At 36.7% G+C, this 22962-nt stretch overlaps 1 protein-coding gene across 2 annotated transcripts in view; it reads left to right on the top strand.

The window, feature by feature from the left end:
- Positions 1-22962, top strand: part of SORCS2 (sortilin related VPS10 domain containing receptor 2) — an 863802-nt gene that overhangs the window by 754539 nt on the left and 86301 nt on the right. For both annotated transcript variants that reach the window (XM_063457743.1, XM_063457741.1), the window contains exons 10-12: positions 16130-16276; positions 17711-17813; positions 20535-20611. In XM_063457743.1, coding sequence (XP_063313813.1) covers positions 16130-16276; positions 17711-17813; positions 20535-20611 — 327 coding nt within the window. The remainder of the gene's footprint in view (positions 1-16129; positions 16277-17710; positions 17814-20534; positions 20612-22962) is intronic.

Genomic DNA, 22962 nt, shown 5'->3' with positions numbered 1-22962 from the left:
CACTACTCAGGACTCCCCCATGTCCAGCCGAAGCCGCGAGGCCATATATGCCAAAACCAGCAGTCTTGGGCCAGCTACGAGACACTAGTTACACTTTATTTACTGCAGTGGTTATGTCTCCCTTTTTGTGTTGGTGTCACCAGAGCGTTTGGGGGTTGTTATTATATTCTCTCGTGCTTCTCTTGCTACTAACGATCTCTTCTATACCCACACGCAACAGACACGTCCTATTACACGCGCACAGTATGGGGGGGTCCCGCTTCTACCAAACGCCTGCACGAGGCTCTGCAAAGGCACACAACACATCACATTACCTGACCACTTAATGCTACACACACAGGGGCTCCTGTTTCTAGTGGCTTGGAGTGACTGACTTAAATCGCTGACTCACTCTACCTGATAACAGCATGTTCTTACAAACGACACCTAATCGACTATCCTTCATGTCATTATATAAAAAATGTGCACAGTATATTCATGTCATGCCTACCAACTTAATGATTATTGTCTAACTGCGAGTATATGCCGTTGGGGCATTGCAAGCGTATTATTATTATTGCCATGATACCATGACAATAATAATAATAATCATAATAATAATGTGTCTTGCACGCAAAAAAAAAGAATGTCAAAAAAAAATGTGAAAACTATATATTTTTATTTGTACATCTGTCAGAAATACAACTAGGATAATTAAAAAAAAAGTTTGCTTTCCAAAGTTAAGAATGCTGAAACTGTAATTAATGAAAGTGGAGGAGGTGTCAGACTCATCCTCCACGCTATACATTTTAAAATAGTACTAAAATTGCTCAAATAAGACTTTCATTTTTTTATTTTTTATTATAGACATTGTGAAACCCTCTTAGAAAACTTTGAAGGATACTTCTTTTTTTTTCTTTTTTTACATTATGCTCAATAATGTGTTTTTTCTGGGCAATAGAAAATGCATTTATTAAATGTTCAACAATTTATTTAATCCGTAGAACGGATAATTAATTTTCTAACCAAGGCTTTGATTTCATGTTTTTGGACAAACAATAAAAAGTGTGTGTGTGTGTGTATATATATATATATATATATATATATATTCATTTATTTTTATTTATTTATTTTTTTTGCTCAAAAGTTTGTGTACCCTGGCAGAAATTGTGAAATTTTAGCATTGATTTAAAAAAAAAAAAAAGACTAATCATGCAAAAAAATATATTTTATTGAAGTATAGTGATCGTATGAATCCATTTACATTTATTATCACATAGATGTTTGGCTCCTTTTTAAATCATAATGATAACAGAAATCACCCAAATGGCCCTGATCAAAAGTTTACATACCCTTCAATGTTTGGCCTTGTTACAGACACACACGGTGACACACACAGGTTAAACTGTCAATTAAAGGTTAATTGCCCACACTTGCGGCTTTTTAAATTGCAATTAGCGTCTGTGTATAAATAGTCAATGAGTTTGTTAGCTCTAACGAGGATGCACTGAGCAGGCTAGATACTGAGCCACGGGGAGCAGAACATAACTGTCAAAAGACCTGCTTAACAAGGTAATGGAACTTCATAAAGATAGAAAATTATCTAAAAAGATATCCAAAGCCTTGAAAATGTCAGTCAATACTGTTCAATCATTTATTAAGAAATGGAAAATTCAGGGATCTCTTGATAGCAGAAAAAAATAGAATTGGGGGCACACACAGAATATGCATTTCTAAGCAGTGGTGCTGCCGTAAAGATCAAAACGTATACAAAATACAGTTAAAGGGACAGCGCACACACAAACAAAAATACAGCTTTACATTTAACAAGGCTACTTAAATCACATATCTTAGCAAACATTTATGGGGATTCAGTTCCATATGGTACATATATTACCAATTATCCAAGGGTATGCAAACTTGTGAGGACAACTATGTGTCTATATATATATATATATATATGTAATCTCAAAACATTTCAAAATATTAAAATATTTTTCAAACTATATTATTATTTTAAAAAATTTATCCAAAAATGTAAAAACATTTCAAAAGCTTATCCAACAACATTAAATCGAGGCCCAAAATCATTAAAAAGAAAAAATGCATTTCAATGTGTTTGATAACAATAAGTAATAGAAAACAATAAGCAACAATAAGTACAGTGTAACCACAGAACTTGAACGGTCCCGTTCTCGAACAATTAGGAAGTCAAACAAAAATTTAGAGTAAAAAATATCTCGGTACACGAACGATCTTCAGTACCCGAACATACAACAAAGAGCCATGAGTAAAAAAATGGCTTAGTACACAAACGATCTTCAGTACCCGAACATACAACAAACAGCCATGTCTCATTTCCAAGTCAGATAATTATTATAAATAATTGTAATAATGGCCAAGAGTCAATTTTTAGCAAGTTGAAAGGCAGAAACCACTCAAATAAATGTAAGGGGCTTATTATTAGAGTGATCTCTGCATTTTTAATGCATACATATAAATGTAAAATGCTGTAATTTTGGGGATCTGGAACGGATTATTCAATTTTACATTAATTCTTATGGGAAATGATGATTCGGTTCTCGAAAACTTTGGTACTCGAACAGCCTTCGGGAACGGATTAAAGGGACTCTCCAGTGCCAGGAAAACAAACCATTTTCCTGGCACTGCAGGTCCCATCTCCCTCCCATCCCACATCCCAAGTTGCTGAAGGGGTTAAAACACCATTAGTGACTTACCTGTATCCATCGCCGATGACGCTCGGCGGGGAGACCTATTGCGCATGCGCGGCCGCCGGCGGGGGAGACCTAATGCACATGCGCGGCAATGCCGCGCACGCACATTAGACCTTCCCATAGGGGATTTCAGCGACGCTGGAGGTCCTCACATAGCGTGAGGACATCCAGCGGCACTATAGCACACAGAAGTGCCCTCTAGTGGCTGTCTAGTAGACAGCCACTAGAGGAGGAGTTAACCCTGCAAGGTAATTATTGCAGTTTATAAAAACTGCAATTATTACACTTGCCGGGTTAAGGGTAGTGGAAGCTACACCCAGACCACCCCAATGGGCAGAAGTGGTCTGGGTGCCTGGAGTGTCCCTTTAAGATCGAGTTCTGAGGTTCCACTGTAATTGAAAACTTGCATTTACAGTGGTTACTCAAAGAAATGGGGTGAAATAAGGACTTGAAGGAAGGTATGCAAACCTATGGCTTTTAATTTAAGAGCAAATCACATTCTATCTCCAAATAAAAAGAACAAGCTGATACATATAATTATACCTGGGACATCTGTAAACGTCCAGCTGTCCCAGGCTTGCTTGCCAACGTATAAATATAATTTAAGTCCACATGCAAACTACCAACAGCTATGATACACTGATTTTATGTATCATTAGCTCTACTTTTTTTCCCTTGTAATAATATCCAACAGCTGGAGGTGTTGTACAATCTATCAGCAGGTGTCTTTCTGACATAAAAGGTAAGTGTATCTTTATCTGGTTTAAACATTGGCATCTTGAAAAAGAAAAGCATGAAACTTTTATAAATTAATTTTTAAATTTTTTCATATATAAACGAATCCTGAATCATATGCATGTCACAGTATAATATTATATGGATAAAATAGGCTAGCTAGCTACACAAAGATGATTCTTGCAAAAGTATACTCGCAAAGTGTATTTTTACAGTTTCAATTAGGACCAGACTGGGACAAAAAAAATCAGCCGAGCATGTAAAAGCAGACCAGTCCGATAGGAGTGACAAGAGTGGATATGTCAATTTGATGAACATCCGTGAAGCCCACGTGTCAAATCCAACTAAACTGATTTCATTATAGTTGGCAAAATGCTTGCTTGGGGACTTCTGATTTTTTTCTGTCTCTGTTTTTTTTTGTTTGTTTTTTATGTTGAACGTGAATTTTTCTTTTGAGAGGCTCACTTTCATTTTGTTTACATTGGTATTTTGTCTTTTTAAAAGCTGCACAATTGCCTTAATGATCCTTGACGTTAGCAATCTGAATATCCAAGAGAATGAGCCTGTCAGAATGTTTAAATGGCAACCACGAATTTACCAAACTTTCATTATAGTTATAGCTATTCGAAGCCAAAAAAAGCAAAAAAAAAAAAAAAAACCTTCTAAATTTCCTTACGGCAATTTTAGCTGGATAAAATAACCTCTATTAAACAACTATGCCAGACTTCCGTCCAAACTGATCTTTATTTTCTTATGATTTAAAATCTTCCTCAAAAACCACTTTTTCTAAAGCTGTAAGCACGGAAAAAGGGCTTTCACAGTCTAAATATATAAAAAATTACAAAAATAAGTGCTCTCTGTCTGTAAATAAAGCTGCAGTTCACCAACAAGGTGTTCCCTCAACCTTGTGCATAACAAGACAAATATACAAAGAAAGGTGAACAGCGCTAGCGGTATACACAGATATATATATATTTACATACGTAATTGGAGATATTCCTCGATGGTATAGCTTAAAAGAGAAGAACAGAATGCAATAATAGTGCAATATGTATTGCTGATATAGTGGATGGTAAAAAATTATATAAAATTCTCACTCACACTTTTAAGAGCTTTATAAGCTCAATGTCAAGAGCCTGGACGGAATAATCCCCGTCTATGGATTTCTTGGTGTGCAATCTTCTAGATGAACTTTGTAGGTGTGAGGTTTCCGTGGTATATGGAAAAAGAGAGTACAAAAGACCAATGGTACAGATAGTAGGTGTATATGCAGTGCAAACAAAAAGAGAACCTACTTACATAGACTAGAGCAATGGACCTGCTCTAGTTTAAACAGCTTCAGGTGGAACAATCCCCACCTAAGGATGTACTGGACCCAAATGTAGCAGCAGCAGGATGAGGTAGGAAGTAGGACTAAAATTAGACTGGGTAATGTGAAAATGTATATACTTTATTTTATCAAAAAATATTTTTAAAAGTGAATAACAAATATATAAAATACCAGTCAAGATAAAATTTTCAAAGTCCGTGGTTCTTCCTCACTTTTTTTACATTACCCAGAATAACAAATATATAAAATACCAGTCAAGATATAATTTTAAAAGTCCGTGGTTCTTCCTCACTTTTTTTACATTACCCAGTCTAATTTTAGTCCTACTTCCTACCTCATCCTGCTGCTGCTACATTTGGGTCCAGTACATCCTTAGGTGGGGATTGTTCCACCTGAAGCTGTTTAAACTAGAGCAGGTCCATTGCTCTAGTCTATGTAAGTAGGTTCTCTTTTTGTTTGCACTGCATATACACCTACTATCTGTACCATTGGTCTTTTGTACTCTCTTTTTCCATATACCACGGAAACCTCACACCTACAAAGTTCATCTAGAAGATTGCACACCAAGAAATCCATAGACGGGGATTATTCCGTCCAGGCTCTTGACATTGAGCTTATAAAGCTCTTAAAAGTGTGAGTGAGAATTTTATATAATTTTTTACCATCCACTATATCAGCAATACATATTGCACTATTATTGCATTCTGTTCTTCTCTTTTAAGCTATACCATCGAGGAATATCTCCAATTACGTATGTAAATATATATACATCTGTGTATACCGCTAGCGCTGTTCACCTTTCTTTGTATAACAGTCTAAATATATACCAGGATCCATCGCTTTGTGATACCATGCGTTACATGCAGATAACAGAAGACAACCGACTTGGCAACTGAAAGAACACAATAACGAATCATGGATTTAACTCACAGCTTTAAATTATACCAAAGAATTCACTAAAGAAGCTAACCAAGGCCATGTATCTATTTTCCTGCTTTAAATAGCGCTTTGCCAAGTGGATTAGATACATAATTTTTTGATCTTGTGCAGTTCCAAGAAACATGTTTTTTCTTTTGACGTTGCCATTTATTCCAAAACAGCAGTTACCCTTTTAAGCAGATGCTCTCGGAGATATTTCCGAGGAACTGGTTCCAAAGCAATCTATTCACAGACTTGACCAATAATTCATATTTGCCTGTCCCAAGCAGATCTAAGTGGAAAAAGAGCTTCTTAAATTTCTTCGGAGACATTACAGTATTACGTGCCCATATTTTCCCATTAAGGTTAAATTGGATGTTTATGACTCATGTTGAGAGATTTAAACTGTTGTGACACCTCAAGGTATTTTTATTTTGGTATTCAATATATTGTGATGGAACCTAGATAATTCTAAGTACTATAAATATGTATCAGAGATCTAAAGAAAAAAATATATACAAAATTTGCATTAATCAAACAAGTGTTGCATTTTAATCATTCGCCAGTCAATGAATTGTTTGAAATTAGCCAAGAACATACATGTTTCCAGTGTTCTACATCATTCGTAATGCCGGTATAATCTGATTTTGTTTTTCTATTTGGTACAGGAATAAAAGGGTCACATTTAGTTTTTTATTGGGTGGGGGTTGTTTTTTTTTTTTAACTTTTTTTGTCTTTTAAATCAACTATCTATACATGGAAAAGGTTTCATTATGTTGTTTTGTTTTTTTTCTAACCTAGTTTATTATCTAACATTATTTCTATCCTCCTCATAATAGAAATCCCTACATACATTGTCTGCATCTCTTTCACACTCTGTGATGGACTACTCATGGCTGAGCTGATATTTGGTAAAATGTTGCAAAAAGCTGACATCCCTTGGTGCTTTTTGACAGCATTAGGTAGTCAACAACTTGTGGCGTGCCGAAGGTTGCCTACTCATGTCATAGACCATTCACCAGATATATGGAGGGTCCCATGGTCCCTGGAGATATTTCATAGATTTATGTAGATGTATTGCCTTTGTGGGAATTTTTTTTAAAAAATAAAAAAAATAAAAAAACACAGTGACATTTTCTATTTAAATTAATTTAACATATTTATTCATGTGCGTGTTATGCTAGCATTATGCTAATACTTCTCAGCAATCAATAGGCGTTTCTATTGCTATTCATATATATAGGCTGGCTAGCAGTCATGGGTATTGTAGCTCAACAACTGCTGTCAAGTCCCACGTTACTGAGACCGGCATAGGTGCAACAATCCCAGACAATAAGCATTACTCATTAAGTCGAAGCAAGAACGGTTGCTGTGTCTGGCCAGTCTATCACTGCCCGGGAGGTCTACATAATTCTAAATGACATCATAGCCATTGTAATTAACTGCCCCAGCTGCAATCATGTCAGAGATACAGGAAGCAGAGCTGGCCAAAGAAACTAGTGTCAAACAGATGATCTGTAATACCACTGAGATAGTGCGAAGCACGGCATGTACTGCTGGACTATTCCCAACATAGTTATTAATATTATTTAACGTCTGCGAACGCTAACAAAATATTTATTTTAACTGGTGGGTGAATTATTTAACATGTGCAAACTTAAATGCAAGCAAAATAGTTCACATAATCAGTGAGCGAAGTTACTTAATCATATTTGTTTTTGTTAATGTTTATGTTACGTTATCACTCGTCTAATCCGAAGCTGTTTCAGCTGGTTTTACGTCACTACTACCGACTGATATCTGGGATCTAAGATCGCAGACCTATATTTTACAAAACCAGAATAATGGTCATATATACCCCAAAATAATGATAATAATATTAAGCATTAATTAATAAGCATAATGACAACATGAAATTAGTCCTAATCTTTTTCAAAATATTTTTAGAACAATTTAGACACTTTAAGTCAATAATTAAGAAAAAAAAGAATAAAGAGTAAGAAGGGAAGGGAGTAATCCTAATCTTAAATGATGTGCTTAGATTTCTATTCAGGGATAACTAAAACAAATTAAAAACAAGTACATTTACAGTATTTTCTCCAATCACTGATGCTTCACAAGAAATATTGGGAGGGAGGGTATTAGCTATTACATAGTATCACTGATCTTAGTTTCTCTATACAAAACGATCAGAAAAATGTCTAAATGGTAGATATCATTTTAGAATTTACAGCTGGTAGGAATATAATATAAAATTTATCAAATACATTATTTCGATTTTTGTTTCCAGTATGTTTAGCAGTACAGATGCTCCAAAAGTCCAGATTAGTTAGAAGTATTGTGTAAATGAAATTAAACAAAACTGCTAAACACATCTGTACAGTGCATAGATAACTTTACAATTGCCATGAGATGGTGCTAACGTGTCCGAGTGCACTGCAGGCAATGTTATTAACGTTTGCTTATAAAATATGTACATAGGTCTATCTCACCCTACTATGCATTGTTAGTGCACAGAAAACCAGCGGCAATAGCACCTATGCAGAGGTCTAGAGTTACATGGCAGTTATAGGCAGTGAGAGTTGGGCACACATGTCGCTAGAATTTACACAATGGACAATAAGGAGGTGTCATTTACACGTTTTCTGAGCAGCTGGAGGGGGGGTTTGTGTGAGGCAGAGACGTTGATAGCAGGGGGCTAGAGCTATGAATGTGGGTTCCTACAGGGAGTGCAGAATTATTAGGCAAGTTGTATTTTTGAGGATTAATTTTATTATTGAACAACAACCATGTTCTCAATGAACCCAAAAAACTCATTAATATCAAAGCTGAATATTTTTGGAAGTAGTTTTTAGTTTGTTTTTAGTTATAGCTATTTTAGGGGGATATCTGTGTGTGCAGGTGACTATTACTGTGCATAATTATTAGGCAACTTAACAAAAAACAAATATATACCCATTTCAATTATTTATTTTTACCAGTGAAACCAATATAACATCTCAACATTCAGAAATATACATTTCTGACATTCAAAAACATAACAAAAACAAATCAGTGACCAATATAGCCACCTTTCTTTGCAAGGACACTCAAAAGCCTGCCATCCATGGATTCTGTCAGTGTTTTGATCTGTTCACCATCAACATTGCGTGCAGCAGCAACCACAGCCTCCCAGACACTGTTCAGAGAGGTGTACTGTTTTCCCTCCTTGTAAATCTCACATTTGATGATGGACCACAGGTTCTCAATGGGGTTCAGATCAGGTGAACAAGGAGGCCATGCCATTAGATTTTCTTCTTTTATACCCTTTCTTGCCAGCCACGCTGTGGAGTACTTGGACGCGTGTGATGGAGCATTGTCCTGCATGAAAATCATGTTTTTCTTGAAGGATGCAGACTTCTTCCTGTACCACTGCTTGAAGAAGGTGTCTTCCAGAAACTGGGAGTTGAGCTTGACTCCATCCTCAACCCGAAAAGGCCCCACAAGCTCATCTTTGATGATACCAGCCCAAACCAGTACTCCACCTCCACCTTGCTGGCGTCTGAGTCAGACTGGAGCTCTCTGCCCTTTACCAATCCATCCATCTGGCCCATCAAGACTCACTCTCATTTCATCAGTCCATAAAACCTTAGAAAAATCAGTCTTGAGATATTTCTTGGCCCAGTCTTGACATTTCAGCTTGTGTGTCTTGTTCAGTGGTGGTCGTCTTTCAGCCTTTCTTACCTTGGCCATGTCTCTGAGTATTGCACACCTTGTGCTTTCGGGCACTCCAGTGATGTTGCAGCTCTGAAATATGGCCAGACTGGTGGCAAGTGGCATCTTGGCAGCTGCACGCTTGACTTTTCTCAGTTCATGGGCAGTTATTTTGCGCCTTGGTTTCTCCACACGCTTCTTGCGACCCTGTTGACTATTTTGAATGAAAAGCTTGATTGTTCGATGATCACGCTTCAGAAGCTTTGCAATTTTAAGAGTGCTGCATCCCTCTGCAAGATATCTCACTATTTTTAACTTTTCTGAGCCTGTCAAGTCCTTCTTTTGACCCATTTTGCCAAAGGAAAGGAGGTTGCCTAATAATTATGCACACCTGATATAGGGTGTTGATGTCATTAGACCACACCCCTTCTCATTACAGAGATGCACATCACCTAATATGCTTAATTGGTAGTAGGCTTTCGAGCCTATACAGCTTGGAGTAAGACAACATGCATAAAGAGGATGATGTGGTCAAAATACTCATTTGCCTAATAATTCTGCACGCAGTGTAGAGGCCAGAGTATTTCTATAGCTTTTCAATGGCGGAACTATTGTCATTGGGCGCCCTTTGGGTGGCTCATACACTTGGGTCCATCTTATGAGGTTCTTTGATCAGGGGCCATTTAATAGCGCATGGGACTGGGCACCTGTTTAAGCTGCAGTTTGATACCGGGAAGATGGGAGGTCACTTACTCCCAGTGCACAAAGAGTCACAACGTAGGCAGAGAGGAGGATACAGAGCCTGGGCACAGACTCCCATTCATCACTGGCAGTACTCGCTGCGTCCAGTGGATCTCAGGGAAGCCACCTTCCTGCACCCAAATGGTATTAAAACAGGAGGGTAGATATATGTGTGAGTGTCAAGGGGCATCTGTATCAGTGTGTCAGTATGGGCCTGTGTTTGTGCAGCAGTGTGTGTGTGTCAGTATGTGTTTTTCACACACTAAAACACATACATGCACACCTTAGCACACCAACACACACAAACTAAAATATATACACCCACCCTAGAGCAGAAATGCATCCAAGCACTCATGAACACAAACTAGCAAATATGCCTAGCATGCATAAATAAACTCACACTAATTTCATCTAGATACACACTAACACTCATGGAGACACGCATGAGAACTTTCAACAGATACTAACATTTTTGCAGACAAACACTAACACTCATGAAGGCACACTAGCAACCATACAGACTCAGTCCCAAATCTCGTGCCTGCAAGGGTGGCCCAGGACAGGTGGCCTGCCCACAGGGAGGTCCTGGTAACCAGGATGCACAGAACCATAACCACTACAATTACTTGTACTAGTCACAGTGCTTAGTATCATTTTAATGAGGATTCCTAGGAACATAGTATGTTATGTTAGAATGTTCACTCTAGGAACATAGTATATTTATGTTAGAATATTCACTCGAGGAACATAGTATATTTATGTTAGAATGTTCACTCTTGGAACATAGTATATTTATGTTAGAATATTCACTCTAGGAACATAGTATATTTATGTTAGAATGTTCACTCTTGGAACATAGTATATTTATGTTAGAATATTCACTCTAGGAACATAGTATATTTATGTTAGAATGTTCACTCTTGGAACATAGTATATTTATGTTAGAATATTCACTCTAGGAACATAGTATATTTATGTTAGAATGTTCACTCTAGGAATATAGTATATTTATGTTAGAATGTTCACTCTAGGAACATAGTATATTTATGTTAGAATATTCACTCTAGGAACATAGTATATTTATGTTAGAAGGTTCACTCTAGGAATGTAGTATATTTATGTTAGAATATTCACTCTAGGAACATAGTATATTTATGTTAGAATGTTCACTCTAGGAATATAGTATATTTATGTTAGAATGTTCACTCTAGGAATATAGTATATTTATGTTAGAATGTTCACTCTAGGAATATAGTATATTTATGTTAGAATGTTCACTCTAGGAATATAGTATATTTATGTTAGAATGTTCATTACTAGGAGCATAGTTAATTATATTAGAATGTTCATTGTTGCTGAGATCCCTTTGACTGACAATAGTCATTGATACAGCGTTATATTTGATAGCAGCAGTGGCAGATAAGATTCACTTTAGATTTAAGTTGTTTGTTTCGTTTAGCTTGAATCATTAAGCAGCCCTCTCTAAACCCGATGAGCAGGGCTAATTGATGGCTCCCTCTTAAAACCCTCTTGTAGGAGGAAAGTAGACAGGGAGATAGGCACATTGCATGACAGTTCAGCATTGCTAGTTGCTACATAGACTCCGCACTGCCCTAGATAACTATGATACAACTTAGCCAATAAATATCTCTTGATCTGAAATGCTTTGTGTCTGTTTTTTGTTGATAAAAAGTTTAATTCAACAAGTTGTGTTCCTATATTCTTAAAAAGGAACCTTCTACAGAGACATACAATAGCAACATTAAAGGACAACTGTCACCTCAAAATTATTTTTTTATATACTTAATTAAAAAATATATTTCCTTTCAAAACTTGATGAACAGATTATTGTTGGAAAACAACAGTTAGTCTCTATGCTTTTTCCTGCTTCACTGCGTACACAAACATTGTCTGACCCAAGATGTATGTATATGGCCTAACGATCCTGCCGTGTACAAAAGGTAGGGATGAGTTTTTTTCTTTCTTTTTACACATACTTAATTTAAAAAAATCTATTTCCTTTTAAGACTTGATGAAATTATTATTATATAGTAAAAAAAAAAATTTTGAGCTGACTTTTGCCCTTTAAGTAAAATCCTTCAATAATTCCACTCCTCACTTAATGTTTTCCTTACTCAACAAATAAACCCCTTCTCATTGCATTCATTCTCCACTCAACCTTCTTCTTTAATCTGCTTGTTTCCAACCTGCTACTTCTTCCAAAACCGCCCCATTACTATGGAATTCCATCAGACTGTCCACTAGCCTCATGTTCTTTAAGAAATCCCACACCCTTTTAGGAAGGCTTACCATCTTCCTGAGTGACACTTTTATCCATTAGTCCCAGCTCCCCTTTAGCATTCCTCTTGTGTTTCTGTACCCCTTCCTTGTAGATTGTAAGTCTTCTTCACCTCTTCTCTCTGTCAATATCTCAATGTTATAATTGTAAAGTGCAGATGAATATGTTGGAACTATATATATATATATATATAATTTGCTGGAATTGCACCGGGCATCACAGTCATTATATACCTGGAGTGCAAGCACCTTGCATTTACCTATATATATATATATATAGGTAAATGCAAGGTGCTTGCACTTCAGGTATATAATGACTGTGATGCCCGGTGCAATTCCAGCAAAAAATCATAGGTATCCCCAAAAAAAGGAATGCACTCCAGGGTCTTTGTAAAGTAAAATTTAACTTTTAATTCATACATAGATATCTGCCATCCTGAAGAAGGCTCCAAATGTGAGCCGAAACGTTGATGTATATTTTTTTTAATTTGTATATGAAGTAAAAGTTAAATTTTACTTTACAAAGACCCTGGAGTGCATTCCGTTTTTTTGGGATACATACATATATATATATATATATATATATATATATATATATATATATATATACATGGCAATCCAAGGAGCTTGAGTAATAAGGTGGGGTAGTTAAGGTTATTGGCATATTGGCTGTATGACATTGGTATTACTGATGTGTGGTAGGATTAAACACATGAATGAGCAGTTACTATGAATAGGTATACAATGTTAAGGTATGATAGAAAAGATAGGAAAGGTGGCGATTAAATTTATATGTCAAAACTGAATGAACACTTAGTAACGAAATCATATACAATCATAATAATAGAGTGGGGGGCCCCATGGTTGGGAAATTCATGTGAAAGCAATCAAATACAATTCATGCAAATAAAGCCCCAATGCTAGTTATAATCTTCCGAGACAAATTATTTTCTGAAATGGATTGATATGAACAAATATGTGGGTTCTTTATTTAAAAAGGAGTCAACAACTCAAAATGGATATTACGGACCTGTGATCCTCATCCTATTATCTAGAGATGGAACATTATTTGAATAGTTGTTAAAGGATAATATGCAGGAATTTGTTTTAAAGAAGTTGTTTTTTTCAGCAATCATCATGGTATAATGAAGGACAGTTAATTACAAGCTAAGATGGAGAGGGTAGGAATATAGATCAGGGTTTGGAATTAATGCAATCTATTAGGATCTACTTGACTTTGGCTAAATCATTTGGTATGGTTCTTTACAGGAACTCACAATACAAATGTAAAGAAATTGGTTTAGATGAAAATAATTGTTTATGGATTGAAAACAGGATAAAAGATGGAGCACAGAAAGTAGTTGGCAATAGAAAATGTATGAGTTTTTTATATATGGCATATGGAGTACCTCAAGATTCTGTCCTTAGTCCACTTCTCTTTAATCTGATCATTAGTGTTCTTGACATGGTTATCAGAAGTCTATTTGCACATGATACACAACTAGTTAAGGATGAGCAGAATGCAGCTTCTCTTTGAGGGATTTAGACACAGTAGGGAATTTGGCAGTTAGATGGCAGATAAGATTTAATAAACAGTAGATATATGTAATATTACACATTTTGACATTAGTTATAAAACGGCAATAAATACTCTAAATGGGTTTAATAAGACAAATAGGTGAATTGTTTTTTTACAGACTATGCAACAATGTTCAATGTCGATTAGCAGCTGCAAAGGCCATCAAGATGCTATTGTGTATAAAAGGGGGAATTAATCCATGTATATAAAACATAAATTGTCTTTATATAAATTAATAAAAAAAAGACATGGAGAGTGCTGTGCAATAGTTGGCACCAGATTTAAAGCTGGGTATTATGAAGCTGAAAAAAGTGCAAAGGGAGACCAAAGATAAGGGGAATAGATAACCTCACTCATGAAGAATGGCTAGAAAAGTTATTAATGTTTTTATGTTAAAAAGATGTCTTACAAGGGATATAACATTATAAAGATATTTACAAAGACTATACAAAAGTCCCTGAGGTGACTTCTTCATTAACAGGATTGTAAAATTACACATATTTACCTATGAAAGGGTTCTTCGTGGTAATAACAATACAGATCTGAAATTCTCTGCCTAACAAAGTTGTTTTATCAGATGTTTGAAAAATTGTGTGGATGGTGAAATTAATTTGTTTGTTTTTGCAAAGCAGGATTTTCAGGGCTAGTTAAAGTGATGAATGGTAACCAAGAAATAATCAAACTACAACTGAATTAAAGATTTTCTGTGACATAATTTTAACCAACAGCAGAAACACAAGTGTGTGAGTGGTTGAAATACTGGATTTAACAAGCTTAAGGGAATTTCAAGTAAAGTTAAGTTAAGTTGGAAACCTTTTCAATTCAACTATCTTTTAAACTTGCTATTTTGAACTAAAATTTGCAATTGTATTACAAATCTGTTGTTTGAAGACAAGGTTTCCAGAGTGTGAAAAATGTTTACAGGGTGTTGAATTTGAGATCCTGTGCTACTAGCCGATGACTAATGGTGAGTGAAATTGTTAAGCCCTGCATGAAATAAATAGATACAGCTTCTCTGTGGTAACATGCAGCCTGGACAATATAAAATGTGCAACTTTCTGTATGTTTGGCTAATGAGCAGGGAATCAACGTGGGATCAAAGTTATATGTTTTATATTGAGACTGAGGAATAGCTCTTTGTCTCATAAAATAAAGCAACCTAGAATTGGTGAATATTCTTTGTTAGTTTCTGCAAAATGCCCCATCTATCCACTGAAATTCTAAGCATTTTTTGCAAACCGTCTTAAATGCCCTATCATCCTTTTTCCAACTCTGCCATGTTGCCCTGCCACCTAGTGGTAAAACCAATGAATCACAGGAGGTGGACTTGCACTTTCCCAGGTGCATATTTAAAAACACACCACATTATAAATGATGATTAATTTGAATTATTGTTTTTCATAAATATTATTATAATAATTAATAAACCAATAATAAATGTGTGTGTGTGTGTGTGTGTGTGTGTGTGTGTGTGTGTGTGTGTGTGTGTGTGTGTGTGTGTGTGTGTGTGTAAAGTATTTATATAGTCATATAACTACAGTGATTTCTAAAAGTGATATTTGTCCTTCTGCACACCTGACACATTATCATTCTGGAGGCTAAATAGTATACAGTGACACTACTAATATTTTTTCTGTACATGTAAATTATCTAAACTGTTTTGATGTGATGAAAAAAAACATTATGTATAGACAATAGTTATATTGTCACCCACCTTTAAAAAAACTAACTATGCAAATTGTATTAAAAATATATATATCTTACTTTCTATAGTACTGAAATAAAAGATTTTGCAGCTCTTTTTCTTGGTAGTGAAAAGGAAATTATTATTGTGACAATGCGTTCTGTGTATCATAATTTAAACACTGTATGTTTGCAGCCCTTGGGCATTGTGTTTCGAAGACCTCTGCTGTAGATAATAGGTCTTTTTCTCTCTGAATGTGAACAATTTGTTGAACATGCAATTTATATCTATAATATGGAGAAACCTTGACATAGAATAATACATTGAAAATTCAAAGTGAATGTGAATGATTTGCATTCGGTGCCAATGGTCTATACAGATGGTGGAAGTCGGGATTGATATATCTTCTTCAAAGCCCCCTTTGATATGTTTTTCAGGTTAGGGGTGTTAAAGGTGTGTTTCTGGCCAATCAGAAAATTGATGGAAAAGTGACAACGCTCATCACCTACAACAAGGGACGTGATTGGGATTACTTAACTCCACCAAGTGTAGATATGCTCGGCAAGCCAACCAGCTGCAAACCTGTACGTTTTATTTTATTTTTTAAATTTATGTGGTTATTGTGGATCTTTTAGACCTGTAAAAGAATATATTTTTTTGCATTATAGAATAAACGTATTCAATATGGTCATGTGAGACATAAAAACACTGTGGGTAATGTATACCAAGTCACTTTGGTGCAATGGTCGAAAAGTTGAGCTGTCCACTCGCACATTGCAAATGGCTATGTTACATTAAAATGTATCACATATTTGAGGAATGCAGATTAGGGTTAATAAGGGATCTTCTTTCTTTTTTAAAGGACTTAGGTTCCTGGCATGAAGAGCAACATAACTTTATAATTGAATCAAATCTATATTTTAAGATTATTAATCATTGTATAAGTTTAGTTAAATTTATTCATTTATTTATTTATTTGAATTCCCCTCCTGTGTTTCTTTATGTATGAACAACACTCACACAGCCAAGATGATAGATATGTAAGATTTACATTTGTAAAAAAAAAATATGTTAAGTATACAGTAATGATCCTATATGAGTAAATTATATCTTAATTTTAGTATACCATAGCTGTGACATTGTATGCCGTTGACGTACAGATTTCATATTTAAGTGCATTATTATATTACATACTGTATGTTTTCTGTTTCTATTTTATTTTCTGTATTCTCTATTAACAACTTTATAATAAAAATAAAAGAAGAATTTAAACAAAAAAAATGTATCAAATTGTTTAAATGGCATTATTTTGCTGTTACACTTAGGATAAAAAGATTCTTGGAAAAATTGCTTTTTCATAATGCTATTGAGTGGAGTTAGCCATTTTACCGTAGACATGAAAGCATTTATAACTGCGCCTACACAAGCTGCTGTAATGTCTCAAAGGGATTGTTAATTAAATTGTTTCCAATTGTGTTTGTAATATTTGTGTCATTTTTGTAAGAAGACACCACATGCTCATGCAATTATTTATCACTTGTGCCATCATTTCTCTTATGTTAATGTAAAAATTCAATAATCTCTCATTTAAATAAAAATAAAAGGCAGACACTGTGAGATGCTGATTGAGAAAACTTGCCGTCAGTGAGCAATTTGAGGGCCATCTTGTTTAATATGGCATTCCATAGATCGATGTTGTATTTGATTTTCTGATTCTCTTGAACTTTTTCTTTCATCAATAAGTAATGTTCATTATTGATACTTTATTGATAAGTGATGATGTATTGACCATTGACAAGTGAAAGTTCACACATAGAAATGTGTCTCTACAATCTTGCTTCAATACATCATGAACAAGGATTCTGTTTAGTGGTGAGCTACAAACTTTGGCCATACCTTTATTAGAGTGAAGATAGATTGCAGCTCAATTGATATTTTAATAATTTAAGTGTTCCAAAAAATGATATTTTGTGCTACTGTGGTTAGGTAACCTCTGTTTTTCTATTATTGTATTAAAGCCTGACTGTCACCTCCATCTTCATCTCCGCTGGGCAGACAATCCATATGTATCTGGTACTGTCCACACTAAGGATACGGCTCCAGGGCTAATTATGGGGGCAGGTATGTCTTTTCTTATGTTTGCTCTGTTTTGTATATATATATATATACACTTTTTGAAAATCCTTTAGTTTGATTGCTGATGTTTATAAAATTATTTCTATCTACCTTTCACGATATCATAGAATTCCATTTCCCACCATGGAAAAGGTACACTTGACATCATATTTGCAGAACCTTTTCTTTAAAAGTATGCATGCTTTAGCAGCTAATTCTCTTCTACCCTTGACAGATTAACCACTTAAGAACACATGACGGAAATATTCCATCATGATTTCCTTTTTTTCCAGAAATTGTGTCCTTAAGGGGTTAAAAGGAAACAAGATAACCACTAATGGAAGGCCACTGAGTCCCACAATGCATCTTGATTCTGATGGAGTGTATTTCCATCCATAGGTACACATGGTATAGAAATCTAGTTCCCAGTGGTGGAAAATTCTAATTTATTTGTACAGATTATCACTCTAGAACAGAGGTGGAACACGATGTTGTGAACTACATATCCCATAATGCTCTTACAGCCATAATGCTGGCAAAGCATCTGGCGTGTGGAAGGTTGCCTATCCCTGCTCTAGAACATGAACCGGAAGTAGAGGAATTTAATTACCGTATTTTTCGCTCCATAAGACGCACTTTTTTCCCCCTCAAAAGTGAGGGGAAATGTCTGTGCGTCTTATGGAGCGAATATGAAGCTTTACTTACCTGTCTTGCAGCGTTGGCCGGCAGCACAGGGCGCACCGCGGTAGTGGAACTTGAATTTCATGTTCCGGTTTCCGGCGGGACTGAAAGGAAGTGTGCACAAGCTGAGTGCGCACTTCCTTTCAGTCCTGCCGGAAACCAGAACATGAAATTCAAGTTCCACTACCGCGGTGCGCCCTGTGCTGCCGGCCAGCGCTACAAGACAGGTAAGTAATTATGGGACAAGGGGAGGGGGACAGTATGGGAGAGAAGAATATGGGGGGGGGATGAAGTCTATGGGGAGGGGGGGGATGAAGTCTATGGGGAGGGGGGGGGATGAAGTCTATGGGGAGGGGGGGGATGAAGTCTATGGGGAGGGGGGGATGAAGTCTATGGGGAGGGGGGGATGAAGTCTATGGGGAGGGGGGGGATGAAGTCTATGGGGAGGGGGGGGATGAAGTCTATGGGGAGGGGGGGATGAAGTCTATGGGGGGGAATGAAGTCTATGGGGGGGAATGAAGTCTATGGGGGGGTGAAGTCTATGGGGATGGGGGGGATGAAGTCTATGGGGAGGGGGGGCATGAAGTCTATGGGGAGGGGGGTATGAAGTCTATGGGGAGGGGGTGGATGAAGTCTATGGGGAGGGGGGTATGAAGTCTATGGGGAGGGGGTGGGTGAAGTCTATGGGGAGGGGGTGGATGAAGACTATGGGAGAGAGGAGAAGACTATGGGAGGGGGGGACACTATGGGACAGGGGAGAAAAAAAATATTCTGTACAAACTGTCCCATAGTAAGAAACACTATGGGACAGTTTTTTTCTGGGTTTCTTCCTCTAAAAACTAGGTGCGTCTTATGGTGAGGTGCGTCTTATGGAGCGAAAAATACGGTACATTTTCGTATAGCCCAACTGTCTAATTTGCTTTGATATATTTTGTCTAAGGCCATTATTATTTCTGTTCTTGTTTGGGGGTTTATACTAAAAGCATGCAGTTAAGAAACATTTGTATACGACCTGTGGGTATTTATGGCATTTATTTGCATCAGGTTACAAGCTACTATTTTGTTGCAGTTTTGAAAATGTTAAGGCCTGTGTGTGTTGTAAAGATTCAACCAGTGTTTAAATGTGTACATTTGTGGCAAATAAATAAGAATGCAAACAAATTAACATCTTTTTGCATACCATAGAATGCAATATCTCTAAATAATAAATGTTTTTAATTAAACGACCATCTGACTTTCTGTTAGCTATTTAAAATATTCCCTAATCCTATATAAATCCCATTTAAATCCCCTTAAAACACACTACAGATACTGAGGTTTACGATGAGTTCAAATCCATAGTTTGGAGTATAACCCTTGGAATTAACAAATATCCCAACATGGTCTGTGGGACAAGTAGGACATGGCAGGTCCACTGGTACCTGTTGGATTTAACAGGAAGTTTAAAGAGCAATGCAACCAGGAGCTGTGAGTATTTTTCACACTTGGCTCCAGTGATGCGTGAACTAGAACTCACGTCAATGTGGAAACAGCGTGAACAGATCAATGAATAGAAACTTCCTATCCCACTCGCAGCCAAGTTCATGGTTCTGGGGCCCCTGTCTAACCCATTAGCCTTTGCTGGTTACCTAGGGGTACTCAATAGTTAGTCCTGCTCTGGGCTGTGATGTGATAGTACCTGCATTGAGACATAGATGTGGGACTTGAAGGAAGTTGAAAAAGACTCACTCTGACCTCCTGCTTCTATTGTGGTATAGAATTATAAAGTACTCTGAGTCCAGAGACAATGGCATTATGGATTGATACAGTTTAACCAGTTGGGATTATAAAAGATAACTACTGCAAGACTGTATTAACTCTTCGCCAATGAGAGTGTCTATACTCACCTGAGCTTCTATCTCCCTCGTAGTTGAGTTTATGAAGGTTTTATAGTGACATTAGGAACAATGTGAATAATGAACCAAAACACAAATCTTACATTTATCACTGATACATTTTGATGAATGCAAGAAATATTAATTTATCTTAATTTATTTTAAAATTCAGGGAATCTGGGAATGCAGTTGGTGGAGTACAAAGAGGAAATGTACATCACTTCAGACTGTGGGAAAACATGGAGACAAGTAAGAGATATGATTATTTTTATAATTTGTTATTGATACATTAATGGATTTGTTCACTAAACGAAGAATTGTGAAGAACTAGCAGTGGTGAGGAAATTGCAAATTTTAGACCAGAATAGTCAGACTGTAATCATCCACGGTTATTTTTCAGTTTTCGCTAATATAGCCTAAATTTAGCAATTTCCATTTGAAATCTCCACCACCCAGAATGTTCTGTTACTTTATGATTTAACCTCTTAAGGACAGATGACGGATATATTCCATCATGATTCCCTTTTATTCCAGAAGTTGTGTCCTTAAGGGGTTAATGACTCTTGCCTATGCAATTTAATTTTTATATTAGCTGAGCCTCCTTGAAGATTTCCATGCACACCATGTGGAAGATAAAGCTTGAATTGCAGACAATTTCTTTAAAATATATACTGAACTTGGTGTTTATAAATGTGTGAGTCATATATGCCAGTGAGTACTTATACAGTGAATTCTTTCCCCTTAGATGCATACGCTGCCAAAAACTAACCATATAGAAATAATTCAAAAAGAAAGAGCTGATTCGCCAACAAAAAAACAAAAATTGTAAAGTAATCCATGCAAGTAATCAAGATTATATATATAAAAAAATTACTCACTTCGAGGTTGACTGGTTCGCTTAGGGTATTCGGTGCTGGTACTGGTCCACAAAGCACTTGATACAAAGGAAAGCTATCACACTCATGTAGAGTCCCCCAAAAATATATAAAATAACGTTGTAAATCCAAAATAATTGTAAGGAGAATTGAGGTGAGCTCAAAATAAGGGGGAGGGTTGTTTTTTTCTCAGGACTGAGAAAGATGACAGCTTCCAATTGTTCCTGCTAGACTCATCAAAGCATGGTTCTTACCCATGTGTGGTTAAAGTTCAATAAATAGAAGAACATCTCAAGCAAACACACTATGCTGTAAGATATAATTGGATTTTAAACCATTTTTTTTCATGGAGGCTGGGTCAGTCACAGCCAGGGGAGGTGTGACAGAAACAAAAGTGGTTTAACTCATAAATGGCAAGGAATTCAGCAGTAAATTCAGCAGTACATAATATGTGTAGTGGAGAGCTGATTTCTCACAGCTTAACTCCACTAGTGTATCCAGGGGATGCAGGAACAAGTAATAAATCCAACAGGGTAACCAGCACAATCAGCAATATAATCCAAGGATATCCCATCACCTTTCCCAATAACTGGACGACACACAGTATCAGGAGTAGAACTATATGAGATTCTCCCATGCAAGGGAGGGACTCACCATAATTAGTACAGTAGCCAATCCCATAGATGTAACCTCCCACACATCTCCTCCCCTTAGATTAACACTTAAGCTAATTATACAGTGTACACTTTTCTCCAATTCCTGGATGTACCCCAAATATGTGGGGTACCCCTTTAAATATATTACCCCTGGTAGCCCTGATCTGGGTGAGTAACATATCCAAAAATCACCCAGATCAGACCAGAGGTTCGGGAGTTATGGGGAGGTAAAGATTTGACCGACCGCATGGCAAAAGTATCCGAAAATAGTTCCATGTATTTTGGCCCTGCAGTTGGTCACAGAAAAGGGAATGAAAACACATGAATTGCCTGGGTTATAGAGCCTGGGGAGGGTTTGAATGAATTCCCTTGTTCGTGGGGTTCTTTCTACCGAACGGCGGGCCATTCGGTAGTTTCTACACAAATTCATGGAAGTCTGGAGGTCTCAGCGGTGTTTGCCTAGTCGAGTGTCCGATTTTAGTTCCAGACACTCGACGGCAAAACACCGCTATTCGGGAGTTTAAGATGGCCGCCGCCACATGTTCGTTTCCCGAATGGCGGCCACCCAGAGGACAAATCCCACATTACATGAATTGCCAATTACCAGTTTGCAACATTGTTGCAAACGGTAATTGGAAGCACACTTATTCCTGGGTGGTCTGGTTGTTTCGGTAGTTTCACTCAATATAATGAATGGAGTGATTCTACCGAATAATCAGACGAATGCTGCATACACAGAAACATACATACTATAAAAGACATCCTTACTGTAATCTGCTGCAAAGTCTTAAAGGGGTATTGTTCCCAAAAAGTCATAGAAGGTCCCTGGCTGGTTCTTAAAGGGCCAGTAAGGTCATACACAATCCATTATGTCCAGTCAATGGGTTTAAAGGGTCCCATCTTCCCGGGACCATAATCACTGGGCAGGAGGCGAGTAAGCAGTCCCCTCCAGGAAACTGGAGCAGACTCTGGTACAGGGTCCAGTCCACTACAATATGTACACCAAAATATTCAATCAACAGTTGGAAATGCTGTATGTCCAACCATGTGCTACATTAAATAAAGTCTC

The sequence above is a fragment of the Pelobates fuscus genome, chromosome 6, assembly GCF_036172605.1.
Source record: "Pelobates fuscus isolate aPelFus1 chromosome 6, aPelFus1.pri, whole genome shotgun sequence".
NCBI classification, from domain to species: Eukaryota; Metazoa; Chordata; class Amphibia; order Anura; family Pelobatidae; genus Pelobates; species Pelobates fuscus.
Note: the sequence above shows the minus strand (reverse complement) of the source record. Positions and strands in the feature narration are given on the sequence as shown.